We start from the raw sequence: 21861 nt of genomic DNA on the forward strand, positions 1-21861 counted from the left end.
ATTTCCACCGATACCGATACCCTTACCGATTCCCACCGATACCGATACTCTCACCGATTCCAACCGATACCGATGCCCTTACCGATACCGATACCCTTACCGATTTCCACCGATACCGATACTCTTACCGATTCCCACCGATACCGATACTCTTACCGATACCGATGGCCTTACCGATACCGATACTCTTGCCGATTCCCACCGATACCGATACCTTTACCGATTCCCACCGATACGGATACTCTTACCGATTCCAACCGATACCGACACTCTTACCGATTCCAACTGATACCGATGCCCTTACCGATACCAATACTCTTGCCAATTCGCACCGATACCGATACCCTTACCGATTTCCACCGATACCGATACTCTTACCGATTCACACCGATACCCTTACCGATTCCAACCGATACCGATACCCTTACCGATTCCCATCGATACCGATACCTTTACCGATTCCCACCGATACCGATATTCTTACCGATTCCCAATGATACTGATACCAATGCTTGAGAATTGTACCAATTAAAAGTTGTTCAATATATTGATTAATATTAGTGAATATTCCACTTCAATTATAAGCATCAATAAATATACCACACTTTTGCTTTAAAATATTCAAAAAATCACAAGAGAATAGGCGAGTTCCATGTGACATCAGGATGCGCACAGCCGCCATGTTTGCAACTAATTTTATTTGTCGTTTTCATGGAAATATCCACCACATAGCGTTCGTAACATCTGCACGAACTGCACGTTTGTTTTAAGTCACGAACGTATGTGTTAGTGCCTCCCGCCCGTCCTATTGAATTCCATATGCCTACAAGAACTGGCGTCCATCATGGCTGCTCGAAACCACAATGCAACAGTTTGTGACGTAGGTGAAACATACCTATACAAAATACCTGTTATGTAATCACACAATGCGGTTTATTTTCACATAAGATTGCTAGAAAATTGTTGGAAATTTCGAATTATGCATAACTTCCAGGTATCGCGTTGCAAATTTGCGGACAAAACGCCTGAAAAGTATCGGCCGGTATCGGTAAATAAAATCCAAAGGATACTTTCCGATACCTATATATCCGTATCGGCTGATAAGACTAATCGGTACCTCACCTACAATTTAAATTGAATTCATCCATACGTGGAATCGAACCCTGGACACCGTTGAAGACACAAGACAAGGAAAACAATTAATGATGTAAGGATATCAAGTGGCTCAGAAAGTGTGGAGATATACAGCAATCATAATATACTGACAAATAACAACTTACCGTCTGAATACTGTGGTCTGAGCAACCGCCTATAAGCCGTTAATGATCTACCCCAGTTAGAGTGCTTGAGGTTATTGCACGTCCCGTCAGCGGATCTATATTTGGAAGCTTTGCAGCGAGTCTCCTTCAAGCACTTTTCAGCCAATGGCGTCTTCTTCAGACTCAGCGTTGTAATCAGGCCTCCGCACTGCTCTTCTCCAAGCCCGAACCTTCGTAAAGAACACATCATTACAATATAAATATACTCAACCCCCTAGAACAAGCCCTCATACAAGCAGAAAGGACAACAGTCCTGAAAAAAGCGAACCATAGCAATATGTTGGAACATTTATAATACGAGATCTCGGCACCTCTGGCTAGAAATCGCTAAGAAATACCCGGTGTGAGCCTATCTTCATAAAGAAACATACTTGGATATCTGTGCTTAACTGTATCGTATCTTTTGCTATTGTGTCACACAAGCATATATAATATTAAATCAAATACGTGCGTTCGTACATTTTTATATCTAAATATCTTTAACACACAATAAAATCAACACAAAATAAGTTTGAAATTATGGCCGATTCAGCCCATGGCTGCAAACTTAAACACTTCTGGATTGTAACGACTCTATTGACTTTTAATACAACCGTTACAGCCCAGAAGTGTCCGTGACTGTACAATGGCAATCTCTAGAGACATGACTACCCTTATTGATCTGTAAGCACTTACTTCTGGCACAGCTCGTGGGACAAGTGCAGAGATGCCTTCGTGGCGACCAGAGACGCTTCGTTCAGCTGGAGTGCCTCGGGTGATGGAAGGGAATCGATCAGTTGTCCTTGGGCTGGAGTACCTGGTGTTACCTTAATTCCAGACCGTTCCAGGTTCCGCTCCAGCCGCCCTAGACGAGACACTACGTCCTGACCGAGACGCACGGCGAATGACAGAGTGTCGTCGCCTATGTGGGGAACCCTTATCGCTTGACGTTTCTTCAAGTTGGAGGTTTCGTGTAAAGGGCCTGGAAAGAAACATTGAAGAGTTTATTTGATGATATCAAATTCTCTAACTGCTTACATCTCAGTAAGATAATGGTTGAAGGCTTGGGCGTCGAACGGGTCGGTGGACCCCCCTGGAAATTGACATCGTACATTTAAAGATACAATAAAACCGAAAGTTTGTTACTTTTATTGAAAGAACAGAAATAAAGTTAATTTAGTTAGTATTCGAACAGAATAATCAAAGTAAAAATGCATTGGATCGAAAACATTGAACAAGGAATAAATGGTTTAACAGTTTTTCAAAATTCTAATAATTAAAGTTGTTGGTGAGAGGTCACACAATATACTTTATGAAAAACAATTCCCCCTAACATTTAAAGCCTTTTTCTTGAACGAGACGTGCAAAAGTTAATATCAAAATGCATTTCAGATACTAACTGCATAAATTGCAAAATAAATAATGGAAAATGGTTGTTCTCTTATTCACTCGTTTGGTGGATCGAACCTCCCCATTTATATAATAATAATAATTATTATATTATATTATTATTATTATTTAGAATAAAATTTATTATTGTATAATACTATTTATAACCGCGGTAATAATAGGTACTTATTATTTTTCTCCTATTCAACTTTTATAATTTGCCCGACCCCCTGCAAAAATTTCTGGCGACGCCCATGCCTCAGTTGAACATTTCAAAGTGTTTGTTTGACAGTTCCAAGTCCATTATTGTTAGTGGAGAAATATAATTTCTGAGCGGTTTAGTACATAATTTCAAATTGCCTAATAACTTGTGAGCTTAGTAAAATCATGTCCGAGAGGTTTAGCTGGTAATTTAAAATTCCATAACTGCTTAACGTTTGTGTAAGATCATGGATCAAGGGTTTCGCTGATATTGAGAATTCCCTAACTACCTACAAATTGAGTAAAATCATTGCTGAAATGTTTAGCTGATAATTTCAACTTCCCAATGTACTTACAAGTTGAACAAGGTCATCGCTGAAAGATTTAGCCGATAATTTCAAATTCTCTAACTGTTTACAAGTTGAATGATATCATGGCTGAAAGATTTAGCTGTAATATAAATTCCTTAGCTGCTCACAAATTGAGTAAAATCATGGCTGAAAGGTTTAGCTGATAATTTCTAATTCGCAATGTAACTACATACAAGTTTAGTGGTTGGTGGGTTTAACTGATAATTTAAAATTCCCAACCTGATCACAAGTTGAGTAAGATTATGGCTGAATAGCTTACTTGATAATTTAAAATTCCCTAACTACTTAAATGTTTATTAGAGAGTTATCTTCCGAAATTAATACTTTCAAATTCAGCTGCAAATATGAAGATTCTAAGTACCCACTGAATACTGTGCAGCCAAATGATTAGAAAACAATTCTGCCCCATCTATGGGGAAGAAAATGAAACCATTGCTATTTAAATATTGTTATATAAGGGAGTAGACAATGAGAGAAAATTTGGATTTATTTTTAATACTACCATTTCGGTGATATTAAACACTAACCCTACTTTGGGCACGCCTTTGGTTTCAACGTGGTATTTTTAGTATGTGTGTGGGTAAATTATATCGTGTGAATACGATTCTGACAATGTGTTACGACCCATGGCCTATTAATAATGACGTTGCATAGTCTCTGCGCAGGCCTTGTTTATAAGAAGGCATCGGTGCATTTAAATGGGGTAACTGCACAGAATAAATGCGAAATATTTCTTACCTCCTTCCAAATTCAGAGACTGGAGTAGATAAAATTCTTCTTCTTTCGCAGAAATTCTCCATGACGTTGTAGCCTCTACGGCCACCCAGACTAGTAGAAGCATAACAATTACAGCCACTGCCCAGTGGGTGACATCTGAAAAGAAATTGTACCATTCTTAGGTTTTTTATGATGCTGTTAGTTGGATATATTGAAATAGTTCTATCTTTTCTTAGATTATCATTGATACATAAGGTGTTAGTAAGCGTTAATTTAAAGTTACCAATAGTGTGGTTTCGGGAGACACAGCCTGTAGTTTTGATTCTCATTACAGTAACTTTTGATTTGGTTACATTAGCGAGCACAGGAATATTAGTGGGATATTCGAAATGGTTCTCGTGTGGAATTATTATAACATTGTAGATAATTTCTAACTAGTTCCTTAAAAACCGACAGTGTTGCCACCTTCCACCTTTCTTTAACTCAGAATATTAGTGGGATATTCGAAATGGTTCTCGTGTCGAATTAATATAACATTGTAGATAATTTCTAACCAGTTCCTTAAAAACGGACAGTGTTGTCACCTTCCACCTTTCTTTAACTCAGAAGAACGCTCGTTTCAATTTTTTATACTACAATTAAGATAAAATTGGAGAAAACAAAAATATATAATTTATCGCCTATTTAGTACTAAACCACATTTGTAGCGGGAGGCTCCAATATAGAATCTCGGCTTTGCAGGTCATATGTACAAACGTTAACCAACATTTTTAATAGAAGTACAACTTGTAGAAACTTAATTTTGAAATTACTATAGCCCTTTGGTGCAGAGGGAAGAACACGCACTCGAGCATTGAAATGCTTCCAATTCGATTTTGAAACCTACGATTGTGTAAACGTATAACATGTTAACATTTCGTTTCCATTAAAATTACTTGGCGTAATGGTAGCGTCGTCGCCTTGTAATCAAGGGATCCCGGGTTCGATACCTGGTGGAGGCACATACTGGTTCGGATTCCACTTTAAACTGTAGGTCCAGTCCCGATTAGCCTTAATGTGCATAAAGTGGACTTAATCAATAAATCATTGATTATGAAATAGAACCAGGGTTGTTACAGGTTCAGGAACCCATAAATTTTAATGGGTTCTACTGGGTTGAGCTGCAGGACCGGAACCTTTCTTTTCTCTCGCACAATTTAAATTCGGTCCAAGTTGTGTATTGTTTTATTGAAAATAGGTTCCTGGACCGAATTTAAATTCAGCCGGAAAAAAGGTTCCTGGACCGAATTTAAATTGAGCCGGAAAAAAGTTCCTGGACCGTATTTAAATTGAGCCGGAAAAGTTCCTGGACCGAATTTAAATTGAGCCGGAAAAGTTCCTGGACCGAATTTAAATTGATCCAGAAAAAAATGTTCCTGGACCGTATTTAAATTGATCTGGTAACAAGGTTGCTGGACCGAAATGAGATACTTTACAGATAAAAAGGTTCTTTACGGTCCAGAACCCATTTACGCTTACTGATTTTATCTCCTGGACCGGAATTGAATTTATTTAAAAGTCTTGGACCTTTAAAAACCCTGAATAAAACAGTAAAATCGGTAGAGTGTTCAAATGTGGCCCAGTCCTCCATCTGGTAGGCTAACAGAGTAACGACGTTGTCGTGTAATCAAGATGCCTCGAGTTTGAGTTCCTGTGGATGCAAATAGAACCACAGTTATAGTTTCAACTATAAACCGTACGTCTAATCCAGATTAGCCTATCTGAGCATAATAAGGTGAACTTAGTTTGATTATTGATAAGGCCTTATCAAAATACAAGGTTTACAGAAGCAAGGCGGGTTTGGCTGGAAAGGACTGGAAGTGTTTTTCACGTATTGGAAATCCAGTTTGAAGTGGAGCGGAGAGGAGGGTGGGTGGACACTGATCTCGGAATCCCCTAGGCTGGTTACTCCCGCATGACACACCGGTTCACATCACTTTCACGTGCTTGGCTCGTGAAAAAGCGCAAGGAAATTCCTCGATTCCTTCCTGCCGCGGCAATCTGTGGCCTTGAACCCGAGGAAGAAGAGGTTCGCCTTCAGGAAGTGGATGTAGAGAGGGGGGGGGGGGGGCGGCATCATTACAGAGAACAATCTCGACATACGGAGGCAAGAAAACTAGTTTTCCCCAAGATTGCTAAAGTTTGCTTTAGTGGGCAAGCGAAAGCGAAAATCGCCTGTGCTGGTTCTACCGAGATAGGATTTGTTGATGTTTACGTGCGGCGTCTTTGGCTGTGGTGGCTCCACGATGTCGCTTTCGAAGGTTCCGAGTACGAAACGCGGACGTGCGTTTCCCTATGTTCCTGTCATAATGTTCATTCTCACCCAGGCACGCATCTAGTTAAGGGGGTCCGAACAAAGTGTCTCGTAAAAACAATAATGTTTAAATTAAAATCATTACAATGATATTCAATTAATTAAAATAGTATCAATATTATATATGAATAGCCAGTTCCCGTGGGGGAGTGGTTTTTCACATCGCTCCACGAAACCATGGGTGCCGGGTTCGAATCCCGGCCTGGGCATAGGTTTTTGTGACTTTACATTCATCAATTTCATCATATCATCACTCATCCCCATCTTCGCGATTAGCCAAAAGTGGCAGAAAAGCGAAGTAAAATCAATCAATCAATAATTACATGAATAGGTATATATACTGTGTATATATATTCATTATGTAGTTACGTATAGTTAAGGTAGGCAAAATTTGTAAAAAAAAAATACTAAAAAATGAACTACACTGGCAAGAAAATAAATGTCAAATAGATAAAGAATTGAATGTTTATTGAATATCAAAAAAGAATGTTAGATCCAGTTGACGAAAAGTAAAGTTCAAGGTAATATTTTATTATAAGTAGTAATAAATGTTGCATAACTCTTCCTTGCTACTGTCATTCAATGTCGTAACTAACTAACTCTCTAGCCTTCTTAAACCCGAAGGTTCATGGCTGCAGCAACCAGACCGTCCATCTGTCCCTATCGTGAGCAATATCTATATATCAATGTCGTATGATCACAATATAATCATTGCCTTCCAATATGTTTGGCGGAACTAAATAACCCTTGATTAAAAAACAAGTATATTTCCATTACTTGATTTTTGTACTTAGTAAGTCTTTCGGGAGGGAGGGGTGTCCCTAAATACGTCTTTGTTCTCACCGTCATGATTACCCTGAAGTTGCAGGAAAGCGACTGAAACAAGAGAAAGATACCTGTATCTTAAATCAAATGTGTGTTTTTCTTGTAATAATGCCGAGCCTGCAAAAGTCAACATAATCGCGAACATTTCAACGTTTCTTGGCATTAATTTCTTGAGTAGAAAATTGTGCGCGTGTTCATTGAGGAGAAGACACGAAGACAAACATGAAAACATAAAGAATAGATGGATTGACAGTGAGGAAATCCCCAGATAGTGAGAATATAAACGACATACACGGGGAAAAGAGAGAGAGAGACAGTGACATATAAGACAGTAACAACAATAAAATTTGTCATTTCGGGTTGTAAGTTCGTTATTTAACGGTGTAAGTGCAAATTTAGAAGCAAAACGACAAATAGTGAAAATATTTATGGGCGGGGAAGGGCGAGTGGATAAATCATTGGCAAGTAGATACAAGGAGATACCTGAGGAAGAGAAAAATAAAAATGTAATACAGAAGGAGTAAGAGTGACTAAGGCGAGTTACAGAAAGACTGTGGGATTGATATAGAAGCTTTGAGAGTGAAAAACTCAATATAAAAAAAAAAGGTAAAGTGCTCCCCTGTGCATAGCACCACGCCATGAAGGCATATAGGGGGTATGGGGGTAACGCCCACACTTTCTTGATCCGGTCGTGAGTGGGGGTGATGTGATCAGCATCACGCCCCTGACCGCCTTTACCCCCCCAGGATTTCCCCCAGGTACCCATGTTATTCGACGCTGGGTGGGTGCCGGGGCCGCTTCCACCGTTAGAAAAGTTCCCGGATTTGAACCGGCCAGGGATCGAACCCGGGACCTTTAGCATGGCAGTCAGACGCGTTACCGACTGAGCCACCGCGGCCACACTAAAAACTCAATATGCTGACCAAAAATAAAACATAAACTAAACGTAACGTTTCAACCTTCTAGCAAGGTCTTCTTCAGACTCTGCACCAAGTACAAATGTAGCAAGGTACAAAACAGGACGATATATATACACAAACATTACTCCCCTCCAGACTATTAGAAAGTAGTTCTGGAACAATCTAGCAGGTGGCTTTCCCTTGTCAACTGTACTTTCACCTGAAAGAGAATGTGGTTGGACTCTTTATCTCACGCTCTCTTTCCTTCATTCTTCTTCCTTCTTCTTTCCTCTTCCTCTCTTGTCCTTTTCACTCTTTCTAACACCTTCTTCCATTCTTTGTTTATCATCAGTCCCCCATTCCAGTTCATTGTGTCTTCTTCACCTTTCTTCTCTATTTCCTTGGCCTCCTTCCATTTTCTCACTAGCATTCTCTTCTCCCTTCCTATCTGCTTAGCCTCATCCCACTCTATGTCATGTCCTGTTTCTCTCGTGTGTTTAAATATCGCATTTCTCTCTCTCTCTCTTAAGTCGTACATCATCCCTATGTTGTTTCAACCTGTCTTTCAGCCTCTTTTTCGTTCCTCCTATGTACACACTCTGACATTCTTTACATTTCACTTCGTAGATAATCCCTTCCTCTTCTCTGTTTTCCTTTTTCTTGTTTGCATTCTTCGCTATTCTTAAGATGCTTCTTCCTCCCTTCCTGTAAGTTTTAATGCCCGCTTTTCTAAGCACTTTGCATATCTTTTCTGTGGTCTTCCCCATACTCCTTATTCCAAACCACCTCTCTTTAATAAATTTCTGCCTTGGTCAGCATATTGAGTTTTTCATATCATGGAAACAAGGCTTAATGGTGTTATAACATTGAGAGTGACAGGAAGAGTAACAGAGACAGAAGGAAAGGCTGAGAGAGGAGAGAATAACGGATATAGAGACAGGAGAGGAGAGAGAGAGAGAGAAATAATAGATGCATCAATATTCACATTTACACCTACCCACCCAAATTATCAATATACACCCCCTGCACACCCACTGAATTTCTGGCATCTAATTATTGCACTAAACGGCATTGTTGAAACCTAACTGAGGCACTGGTGAGTGCTTTTGAAAGTGTTCTCCTTCTACCTGAGAAAAACCCGGGTCAATACGCAGTGGTTGGGTAACCTTGGAGACATTCCAACATTACGAGCTCGTTCGTTGTGGAAAAACTGGTTCTCTCACTGTATTTCATGGCCCGTGTTTCTAATGGTTAGGTGCGTTGAGTGTTCGACTCAGTAGTTCAAATTTAGCTCTTTGTGAGTATCCCTTTATCCAATCCTGATCCATCCTCATCGTTACGATTAGCCCACAGAGGCATAAAAAACGACTCAGAAAAAGAACAAGCACTGCATATGACATGGATGTGCGACGTAGAAATGTCATTGTTCGGGAATCTGAAGCAAGCGAACGAAAACAAGTCTCTGCGCAAGTAGTGACTCGAGACGGATAGACCAATGAACGCATGAGAGGGAATGGGATTGCGAGGAGGGGAAGAGGCGACTGAAGCTATCCTGCTGGTTGCACAGACAGGATAAACGGGACTGGTCCTACAGTTTAAGGTGGGATCGGAACAACTACGTGTCTCCACAGGGTACTGAACACGGCTGTAACTCAGATTCCATAATGCAATAAACGCTACAAGCATGAGCGTAACTTGTTAATTTTGAGGGGGATAACAAGAGTACTTTTATTTTTGGTACTACTTCCGTATAGAGGAAACGCCTAGAAATCATTTATTTCGCACTTTTTTACATTGGTAACGTACAATTCTGCATTGCGGAACATTTCTTCAGATGTAATAATGAATTTCTAACGGAAATAATGCATATTTCTTAAATTTACTAGTACTTACTGTTCTCCCTTTTCTCGGTTCTGTAACAAGCAATATGGCGATAGCGTACTGGGTCATCGCGCGTTGTGGCAGTGTTTTGTCGATTTGGAGTGCGTTTGCAGTGTTTCAACCTTCTTCACCGAAAAATACCTAATTTCGTGGCCGGATTTGAAATTATGGTAATACCTGATTAACACGACAAACCATTGGCGTTAGCCCCACAAACCATTTCCGGTAAGGTTAGGTTAGGCTAACATAGTTCTAATTTTCGAAAAATGAAAAAAATCTTGCCAAAAAATGCGTCGTTGGAAACATTGACAGGGGGTTACGTCATCACACGGAACATCCTTGACGTATAGAAGCAAATGGACGCAATAGGAATTGCGTGTCGGAGAGATATTTTTATAGAAAATAATAAGATTTCACGCTAAAAAATATTACAGGGCGCAAGAAAACACATTGAGGAACTTCAACGATGATACAAAAAGTGATTTCCGTAAGTAGTTTCTTCTGTAAAAATGAAGAAATCCGTTGAAGAAAATGAAGAAATTTGGGTGTCGTGCCCCCTTGCCCCCTCTAAGTTACGCCCATGGTTACAAGAATGAAATAGTTAAAACCGTGTTTAGTGTATATAGAGGAAACTTTCGGTTGGAGAAACAATACAATTAGCTCACCTTCGATTTTCTGCTGCGTACTGGATTCCTGTTCTGACCAGCTCTTCCTAAGCACGTTCAACATCGTGGCACAAGATTTTCGACTCAAGCCTGAGACTGTGGACTTGGTACGAGTTGGTTTTACATACCACGTGCTCTCTACGTTCTCACGAGAGTATGTGTTGTGGCCTTGACTTCTGGAAGACCGCTGTCAGGGAAATACGCGCTTAGCTGGGCAAAATAACTATGGGGAGCCACTTTTGTTTTCATCTTGAGGCACTTTTTTGGGGGGTGGTAGGCGTGTCGTCATGAAGTGAACGAGATACTGTATTTTCAGATTGGGTTTACTTCTGTTGGCATTGCTTTGCTACAATTCTCTCATTTTCCCCTCTTTTTCACTCCACTATTATCTTCTTTTTCTCCATAGTTCACATTTCTAAATTTTTCCCCCCCTCTCTCGTTCGCTAATTTCTTCTTTCACTTTTCCCTCTATCTTTTATCATCCTTTCTCCTTTTTTAAATTTTTACAGCCCTCTCCCCTCTTTCACTTTTCTTTCGATCTTCTTCCTTTCTCTTTCTTTTTATTTCTACAGCTATCTCTCCCTCTCACTATTTCACTTTTCTACGTATATAATTTAATTTATGTCTCTTTATTTTTATTTTTACATATCTCTCTCTTTCTCTCTCTCTCTATTTTATCTTCCCTTTTCTTTCTTTTTATTTTTACATCTCTCTCTTCTCTCTCTCGCTCCTTCTGTATTTCAGTTTTTTAAATTTTATCTTCCATTCTCTTTCTTTTTATTTTTACACAAACACACACACACACACACACACACACACACACACACACACACATATATATATATATATATATCTGTATTGCAGTTTCTATATTTATTTTATCGTCCTATCTTTTTATTTTTATAGCTCTCTCTCTCTCTCTCTCTCTCTCTCTCTCTCTCTCTCTCTCTCTCTCTCTGTATTTCAGTTTTCTCTATTAATTTTATCTTCCTTTCTCTTTCTTTTTATTTTTACATCTCTCTCTCTCTCTCTCTCTCTCTCTCTCTCTCTATTTCAGTTTTCTCTATATACTTTATATCTTTCTCTTTATTTTTATTTTTACAGCTCTCTCCCTCTTTCTCTCTCACTATTTCACTTTACTCTATTATCTTTTATTTTCCTTTCTCTTTCATTTTTTCCTTCAGATCTCTCTCTCTCTCTCTCTCTCTCTCTCCAAATCTTCCCACTCTCAATTTCTCTTTTGCTAGGGCCTCCCAGTGGCGTAAGCCCAAGGAGTCCCGGGTTCAATCCAGGTGAGGCTTTGTAGACTGTAAATTTAGTCCCGATTAGCTTATCTGATCATACATTCAATCGCCCTGTGTCTTCCTTTCTGTTTCCCTCTCACTTTCTCTTTCCTCCACTTCTACTTCTCTATTTTCCCTCTCACTTTACTATTTTCTCTCTATTTTCCTTTTGTATCTTATCTTCCCTATTCTATTTCTCTCTCACCCTATTGTTCTTTCCTTCTCTACATTTTCCTTTCTTTTTCTTTTCAATGTATTTCTCTTTCTCACTCTATTCCTCTCTCTACTGACTAATTTCTTTCTCTATTTATCTTTAACTATTTCTTACGTTTTCTCTGTCTCACTCCACCATCTTCCCTTTTCTACATTTCTTTCTGCTTGATATTGTTTGATGAAGTTTGTCGGAGTATGTTTCGAGCCCACTTTACACACAGATAGGGTAATGAATTAATGAGGACTGGACCTACAGTTTGAAGTGGGATCAGCAGAATCACGGACGATGGTTTTGTCTGAAATTTGGGTTGAGCCGAAACAGTTTCACGGTGGGTTCCAGTCTACCCTGCAGTATAGATCCCAACTGTACTAGCGTATAAAAAGTAATGTAATAATAAAATGTGCAATCATAAGAGGGTATAATTATTTCAGTAACATTGATGAAGTTCTTACACTATTGGCATAGTCTTAATATGATGAATAGGCTTTAAGAATTAATTCCAGATTACACACGTCATCACCATGTTTGGAAGTCTTGATGCTTTTCTTGGAAGGAAGTTGGTTGACACATTTGAGGATTTCCTTGATACGAGACAACAGCTTCCTCTTTGTCAAAAGATGGGGGAAGGGGTGGATGATAATTCATTTTTTCCAGACGACTATAAATACATCCGAATGATATCATTAAATTTGAACTATGAAGAGGAGGAAGAATCGTGTGTTGAAACTACTGTATGTTTTTTTACTCAGTCTGGGCGTAAGTGGGCATTGTGGGTTGTAAAGGGATACCTCACTTCCACGTAGCGAGACCTTGGCGCCTGGACTTACAAACCAGTATAATTCTCTCTGAGGGTTCTCTTGTAACGTAATACGTTACGTGTATAAAACAAACCAATCAATACGTGAGCATAGTGAATAAATAACCAGCACTGACACACACTATTGCCCTTCTAGATACCCCCTTCAGCCCCCAAGCCCCCCTTTTGGCACCGCAGATGAAAACCAATACCGTTTTATATACGAAATCTCATTCACATTCACTACTTAAGACTTCTATTCGTTTTGTAGCTATTTCGTAGGACTAACTTCGCGATTACATTTGATTTTGAACTCGTGAAGTATTACAGAGAAGCAAATTTGTTGGATTTGGAAATCAGAACACATCACGACACGGTTGACTACAGATGTCATCTTAGTCTAACCTAACGAACATTCATAAAGTGCTTAGTGACATTCCAGGAAATTTTAAAATGAAAATGTGGTCGTTAGATGGTGCCAGCTCCTTTTTCTTATATTGAGTACTATATAGTAGTGCAATGACCGAAATGGGATATCAACAATGGAGGTAAGAATGACTCAATAATATTCTAAACTTAAAACAAAATGAGACGACATCTGTAAAATGAAGACTAGGCAAAATTTGTTGCCTGATATTCTCGCTCTTGTTAGAGATTTTGGTGAACTAGAGTATATAAAAGTCTGAAATATTTTTTATCACGATAAGTCAGTTATACCTCTTTACTTTGTGAAATGTCATAATACTTTTTTGTAGGAATTGTAAGGTTAATTCCTTAGTGGGAACTGCGTACCTGTTCAGCGTATTTGCATAAATTCGGTATAAAACTTGGTTTTCTAAAGTTTGTAGCATCGAAACTAGACATCTGAAAGTTGGTTCAGTGACTCTTCTTTCTCTCTACATGTTTCTTGTGTGTGTGTTTGTGTATGTGTGTGTGTGAGAGAGAGAGGACGTGTGCAATCTCAAGACGAGACGCAAGCAAGACCCGTCTCGTCGTTTCGCGCATCCGATATTTTTTTGTGAAAATCTGGGTAAAGAGGGGCTATGGACCATCCGCAACAACCCCTCCTGTGATGACGCCTCCAAATGTGACTCAGCCTTTTTCTTGCACTGTTTTCAACATTTAATTTAGTTTCTGCTCTACTTCCGGGTGCATTCTAGCTCATGAGAAGTCTACAGTGTGTGCAATAAGTGTTACAAGATTGCAGGTCCAAACTAGCTTAAGTTCCGGGTTGACATCCCAGATCCTTATGACTCGTATTGCTATCTCCGGAAACTAATTGCGTTGGTAAAAGAGGAACATATTAAAATACTGATATTGTAGCTGTGATGCCATCGACAAAATAATACAGCCACTGAATCATGGGCGTCGTTTGGTAGAGGATAGGGGAGCAAAATCCCCTAATATATATTCTTGACAAAATTGAACATTATCTTGCATCCATTTTGAAATATTTCTGTGATGCATTCTAGGTGAAGTTAAAAATTCTCGTGGCGTTATCATACAAACAGTATGGAAACACTGAAATATCGGCAAATAAGTAATGCACGTTTCTGGGACAATAATAATTTACGGAGACTTGCAAAGGACGCTTTTTGGGACGTGAAAACTCGTGCGAATGTCTTGGCTACAGCCGTTCATTCCCGTCGAAGCTTTCCCCGCTCATCGGCTTCACAAAAGGTTCGTGAAAGGAGGTAGAGGTGAAGATTACAAAAGCCAAGAAAATGGAAAGAAGCGAAGAAGAAAGAAAATAGACTATCGTAACGTATTGAACGTGATAGCGAGAGAATCGGGCCTGACCCCTGGTGCCGCGACGTCAATGGGGAGAGATAAAGAGAAGGGATGTTGGAAGTTGGGGAGAAGACGAGTGGAGCAAGATGCTGCTGAAGTGGAATGCCCATCGTCTTCTTCCGGAGAGAAGTTTTCTGTGATAGCCGCTATCTGTGAGAAAATTCGGATTCAAAGATGCGCGATGTATACTATAGCACACATGAGGGATGAAATATTCAGAATCAAACAGTGTACTAGATATGTACACTCCAATGCTGTAAGATTGAAATACTGGATCGAAAGTCCGTATCTTGAATACTGGATCCGATATCCCAATTCCATAGATTCGATATCCCAATACCAAATCCTAGTTTTGATATATAAATCCCGAATCCTGGATCCCATATCCCAATCCCGAATCCTTGATCCGATATCCCAATGCTAAGTCCTGGGTCTCATATCTAATTCCCGAATCCTGGATCAGATACCCCAATACCGAACCCTGTATCCTATATCCCAATACCGAATCCTGGATGAGATATCCAAATACCGAATTCTGGATCTGATATCTAAATACAGAATCCTGGATGGGATATCCCAATTTCAAATTGTGGATCGGATATCTCATTCTCGAATCCTGGATCCGATATCCCAATCTCGAATCTTGGATCTGGTATCCCAGTCTGGAATACTGGATCTGATATCCCACTCCTTTATCCAATACCCAAATTTCGATCCAGAATCCGATGTCTGAATCCAGAGTACTGGATCCCGATGTTCGAGTATAAAATAGTGAATCTGATGTCCAAATCTCCTGGATACGACGCCCGAATCTCGCATTCTTGATCCTATATCCTGTCTTCAAAGATGCGCATCCATTCATCCATAATGTACGTTTCACATTCTGAGATTTCTACTAATTTTTAGTTTTTGTTCAGAAATAAAATCTCTGTGTTTTCAGAGACAAATGAGAAGGAATATGTTTATTTTTTCGCAAGAACTGACTAGCTAGTGCCTCATTGATTGATACCGTAATCGTGAGTGAGTGATGCTATTAGCTCACGTATAATATTACTTACGAAGCGGAGATTTCTCCCATGGGGCTAATATACATAGTAGAGACCTATAATTGAACCACCATAATTTTAGGATTCAGCAAATCCATATTCTTCCTATGTACGCAATATAAGAGGAAGACTGTGTTAGGATAAATGAGTTCATTCTCAGACGTTTCGCAGGATAATTTGAATGCAAATATCCGAGTAAAGTAGTTTTCAGTCAAAGCTGATGACTCTTAACGAAGGTTGTTAAAAGTACAAAGGAGCCGATCGTTGACTCAGGTACAGGCTAATGGACTGCCTTCATTTACATACATTAAATGAAGCTTTGCATTAACGAATTCAATGTTTACCTTTTTTTCTCTCCAAGAGATAACGAACGACGAATCTATCAGGGAGAAAAGAACGCAAAGATGTTTGATTTGAAAGTCAGATTGAAAGGTGAGAAGACACGAATATCCTGGAGGGTCTTTCTACTTTCACGTAATGCCTGTATCAACATTCAACTTGACCTTTATTTGTTCTTTGGTGCTTCTATCTTTGATATTTCATGCACATCGTTTCTCTTCTCATTACCCCATCCTATCTTTGGCGATTCTTCAGATACTTTTCTTGGCCTTTTCTTCCACTTTCTTATAGTTTCTTTTTTATGTCTCCCGTTGCTTTTCGTCACCTGTTCGTTCACTTTCTCATTCTACCTATTTGATATGCGGTATATTTTTCTTCACTTACCCTCGCTTCTTTATCTATTTTACCGTTGATAGTTTCTAAAGAAGCTACCCCTTGCACATGTCGTGAAGACACATGGCGGATGTGGTGACAGGGCCCCACACCAGTCTCGGCCATTTGTGGAGGTGATGTGATCAACACCACACTCCGTCCGCCTTTACCCGTCCCCCTTCTCTCAAGGACCCACTTGTTAGAGGCTGGGTGTAACCCAAGGGCGCTAGAAAAATTTCCAACCGAAACTACGCACCCTGAGAATCGAACCCGAGTCTCCCGTGTGGCAGTCAACACCCTACCGACTGAATCGGTAGGGGTTTTTGGGACATCTACTACTTTGTAATCAAGAATTAGCAAAATAGTAGATATAACTGAAAGTCTTCACGGCATATATAAGTAGTAAGTAAGTAAATGTTATTATGTACTTTAGTATTCTGACCACTTCTTCCGAATGAATAAATTCTGCTAGTGCTACTGTCTGTCAAGCGTTGTTCACTTATAAACATATGCACATATTTCATCACATTTAACGGTATATTGGTATCTCTCTCACTTTACATTCCAAAATAAAGACATAAAAAGCACTGGTGCCACCTGGCGAGAACCATAATAAACAATGGGCAAAAAATCAGTAAACTTACGTTTGCCATCGCTAACAGAGGGCGTCAATTTCTGCTTCTGTTCGCTCCCCATAATGTCTTAGAAACAAATGATTGAAGACGAAGAGGACTTGTCATAGATATCATCTGACTTGTGTTGCGTAGTCGTCCTTCTGGGGGTCAGTCCACTTACGTCACCGTGACGTAGTGTCACTGATGAATGTTTCAGATTAATGCAAGAAAAGAGAAACAGGACACCGATGCCGAATTTGTGTCTTCACTGTTTATTTGTGACAAACATTCACGTCTAGCATCTTTGATATGTTGAAAAAAAACCTCTTGCTTTCTAAAGGATTGCGTCACTTGGATATTATGTATTCATGGGCTAGAAGGAGTGTGATGACGTTGTTCTCAAGTGCTCGGATCCCAACAAAGAGTAAAAGCGGAAGTCGTGGGCATCAACAACTATATAAAAGATACATACGACTTCCAGTTCAGGGACGCATGCGTGGTAATTGTTCTCTTTCGCGTTGTGTTAGTCAGAGCAATTCCTAGGTCAGAGCACATATGCATCTGTGTGGGGTAGTCCCGATAGTGGAACAGTCGTTATGAAGTGGGAATATGGGCTGTAGCCCACCGTAAAATAGCCTTAGACCACCCTGTTGCCCATCCAGATAAGATACATGAGCAAGTTGCATAATTATTTGTGGTACAGGAAATATGAGTAAGAGAAAGAAGGAGATATAGGATATATAGAAAGAATGAAAAGAGGACGAAACAGGAAGAAAGGAAGAGTGGAAATATAGAAAGAGAAGGGAAAATAAAAAGAGAGGGGAAGAATTAGAAAATATAAAGAATGAGAGAAATGGAGGGGGAGATAACGAAAGAAGGAGAGAAAGAAATAGAAACGGAAAAAGTAGAACTGGAAAGAAAGAGAGAGTGAATGAATTGAAAGAGAAAAATAATTACAGGGAGAAATAGAAGGAAAGAGAGAGACACAAATATAATGAAAGGAGGAGAGAAAGAATTACATAGGAAATAGAAAGAGAAAGAATGAAATATAATGAAAGAGATGGATAAAGAATTACATAGGAAATAGAAGGAAAGGGAAAGAAAGAAATGTAATGAAAAAGGGAGAGAAAGCACTACATAGGAAATAGAAAGAGAAAGAATGAAATATAATGAAAGAGATAGATAAAGAATTACATAGGAAATAAAAAGAAAGAAATCTAATGAAAGAGGGAGAGAAAGAATTACATAGGAAATAGAAGGAAAGGGAAAGAAAGGAATGTAATGAAAGAGAAAAAAAGAATTTCAGAGAAAAAGAGAGAGAGAAAGATATAATGATAGAGGGAGAGAAAGAATCAAAGTAACAAAAGGGAAAATAAAGAAAAGGGAGGAGATAGAAATAGAATTAGAGAAAAGTGAGAGAGAAAACAGAAAGAAAGAGGGTAAGAAAGAAATGAGGGATAGAGAAATTTCTGGATACACACATCCATAGCGATTTACACTGCGGAAAATGTGTGAAGACACTCTCTCCGTAACTTGGAGGGAAAAATCAAATTAGTTTTCATTTATTCATCATGACTGTTGGACCTTTCGAGCTATATGCTTATTCCATCGGTGGATTTCAAGCTTAAGAAAGTTTTCATGACATCATAGTGCAGTCAACTGTCAACGAAACTATTCGTGCCATCTGTGGGCAAGAAATTGAGAACACTACGATGTAAATGTGTGAATATTAAATAAGTCGATAATGGAAGCAAAAATGTTCATGTGTTGTGCTTTATTTTTAGTATTATTACTCGCAAGATATTTGAGGGGCGTTGAACCCCCCCCCCCCAAACACCTCTCGACACGCCACTGGTAAGGAGGTAAACTAGACAAAGAAAATTGTCCAATTATCATTGCCTGCTAAAAGATATACTTGTCGTTGCTTTTACTATTTTTTTTTTAAAATTTTTACTAAATCAATTAGGCGTTCATTATGTGAATAATTCTCAATATAGTAGCCTATTTACTACGCACAAGTGCTTAAATACTATTTTGCATTACATTATAGCATATAGAAATCCTCAACCAACATTTACATTCTTGTACTCCTCATTATATGTTTGCATATTTAAGTTTAGAAAGAAAATGATACGTTCGACTTTGTCTGGTATTTTGTAGGAATACCAACTTTTATTTTATTGTAACATCAACGCTGATTTTGAAACTAAGATTCAATAGCGGCGATTAAGGGAGCGAGGGGGGCAGTTGCCCCCACCACTTTTTCACACTATTGCTCCCGCATTATGCTAAATCTTATCTACCAAGAGAAAGTAAACTGTCCTTGCCCCCCCTTGTTTTGGAACCCAATTTCCGCCACTGGTAACATTACTTCACAAAGCATGGATCAGTCCATATGAAGTTGCCCAGCAACGTTTGATTCTTCCCCCTCAAAATTAGGCCCAGTTTGATTCTGCCGATCTCAAAATTAGACCTAGTTTGATTCTGCCCCCTCAAAATTAAGCCCAGTTTAATTCTGCCCTTCTCAAACTTTGGCCCAGTTTGATTCTGCCCTTCTCAAACCTTGGCCCAGTTTGATTCTGCCCTTCTCAAACTTTGGCCAGTTTGATTCTGCCCTTCTCAAACTTTGGCCCAGTTTGATTCTACCCCCTCAAAATTAGGCTAAGTTTGATTCTGCCCCTCTCAAAATTAGGCCCAGTTTGATTCTGCCGATCTCAAAATTAGGCCTAGTTTGATTCTGCTCCCTCAAAATTAAGCCCAGTTTGATTCTGCCCTTCTCAAACTTTGGCCCAGTTTGATTCTACCCCCCTCAAAATTAGGCCCAGTTTGATTCTACCCCCCTCAAAATTAGGCCCAGTTTGATTCTGCCCTCTCAAAATTAGGCCCAGTTTGATTCTGTCCTCTCAAAATTAGGCCCAGTTTGATTCTGCCACCTCAACATTAGGCCCAGTTTGATTCTGCTCCTCTCAAAATTAGGCCCAGTTTGATTCTGCCCCTCACAAAATTAGGCGCAGTTTGATTATGCCTCTCTCAAAATTATGTTCCAAGTTACGACCATGAGCAACGTAACTATAGTTCAAAATTGGAGGTCCCCTTTCGACCCCTCGTCTCCTCCTACATATTAGACTTTGAAAATTGGGGGGGAGGGGGAGTCGCGCATTCACTGAGACCGTAGACCTATGCTGGGTCGGCCTCCTCACTCTATGCGGCGTTCCTTTATGGACCGCATTTCACTATTTTTTCTTCTTCATTTCTAGTCAACTATTGTCTCACGTTTGAAGCAAGATTAATTTGCATCGTCCTGTTTCCCACGTAAGTACAAATCAAAGACAATATGCATCAACGCGTCCCACGTAACGCCCATACATGCTTTATCTATATTCATATATGTCCTCAAACTCTTGTAGGGGAAGAGATAGTCTTGTGACTGCAAAAAAGGAAATTGAAGAGTACAAAAAATGAAGATAACTTTAAGAGGGGTATTCATGCGTTTCAAAGTTTACTGTCGTCGGTACTTTGAGTCCAGTTCAAAGTTTGAACAAGATAAAAGGACGGGTCTTAAGTAAACTTTTAACCTCTGGCAACTTGTCAATCAAAAGATTATATTTTGCGACTCAGTTGCCACATTATCAATTCTCCCCTGCCACATTTGTCTGGCGGATAAGAATTTACGGGGCGGAAAATTCTAGATTCGTCCCTTGCCAAATCAAGTTGTGTGACTCCAAAGGTTAGATATTACAATCCATCCGGTTTAGATGTGTTTTACTATTGGCCTAGGAGGTGAGGGCCTGACTTTATTCGTGGGTGATTCGTCGTTCGATTCGAATAGTTGGCGTAGGAATTTTCTTGAGCGAACATGAGCCATGTTTGTTTGTGTATGTTGACTTTCAAAAACGAAGTTCTGATTCTAATGTTTTTTTCTTTTGTTTACTCAAACTGCTTTATTGTTATTTATTGTCGTTTCAGCTCTGCTGCTCCCCGATGGCTGGCCCCTTGATATCAGGAGGTCGTGAGTTCAATCCCCGGTGGGCGTATTTCACATATGGGGCAAAATTTTACACGCAAAATTTAACGTTCTAGACATGATATTTTATTAAAATAGTCATAATGAACTTATTTCATGGAATTATGATGTACTTTATGGCGTCTGCTAACAAAAGAAAACAAAAATTGAGTATGATGGCTAGACTCGATATTTTGCATGATTTAAATGATGATGAAAATATAAATGAAACAGACGTAAATAAGAATTGGGAGCACATACGTAATGCAATAGAATCAGCAGCTATAGAAAGTATAGGCAGTGATGTGCCGTAGACTATACGTTTACGTCTACATGCGTTGTCTACACGTAATCTACGCGTAGATTACATTGGGTTGTAGTTTACATAGACTACGTAGACAATCTAAAGTGCATTAAAATTAATTTTCAAGGGTTTCATGAAAGGAAAGTGACATTTTCAACTATATTGGTTCCTAACGAAATGAAAAGAATCCCATTTACAACAAAATTTCTCTTCTCTTCTATTATCAACTATGGAAGAAGATAAATAGTATGCAAAAAAGAACAACAGATGGCAGTCGTGAGGCAAAGGTGGTCTTTCCCCATAAAACACTAGAATATTTCCTATATTAGGTTTCTTCCTAGGTGAGAAATTGTTCGAATTTGGAAGAAAGAGTATGAAAAATTCTCCTCACACATCGGCAACTGATACGCAGTATAATTTTCTTTTAATTCAACGGCGTCCTTTGCTAAGTTATCACCTTTCGCCATGTTGTTTACATAGATTATGTAATCTAAATGTAT

General features: G+C 39.2%; 1 protein-coding gene across 2 annotated transcripts in view; it reads right to left on the reverse strand.

Moving 5' to 3' along the window:
* LOC145978048 (salivary peroxidase/catechol oxidase-like) overlaps positions 1-17185 on the reverse strand; it is a 47511-nt gene extending 30326 nt beyond the window's left edge. Inside the window, exons 1-4 of one of the 2 annotated variants that reach the window (XM_083110451.1) lie at positions 17085-17185; positions 3998-4132; positions 1995-2280; positions 1281-1489 (exon numbers count right to left, since the gene is read on the reverse strand). In XM_083110451.1, the coding sequence (XP_082966577.1) occupies positions 1281-1489; positions 1995-2280; positions 3998-4132; positions 17085-17136 (682 nt within the window). In that variant the 5' untranslated portion in view covers positions 17137-17185. Of the gene's footprint in view, positions 1-1280; positions 1490-1994; positions 2281-3997; positions 4133-10599; positions 10676-17084 lie in introns of those variants that run through there. The other variant, XM_083110450.1, reaches the window with a different exon arrangement.
* Between the last annotated feature and the right edge of the window lie 4676 nt (positions 17186-21861).

Source organism: Lepisma saccharinum, chromosome 24 (genome assembly GCF_977018435.1).
Source record: "Lepisma saccharinum chromosome 24, izLepSacc3.1, whole genome shotgun sequence".
Taxonomy (NCBI): Eukaryota; Metazoa; Arthropoda; class Insecta; order Zygentoma; family Lepismatidae; genus Lepisma; species Lepisma saccharinum.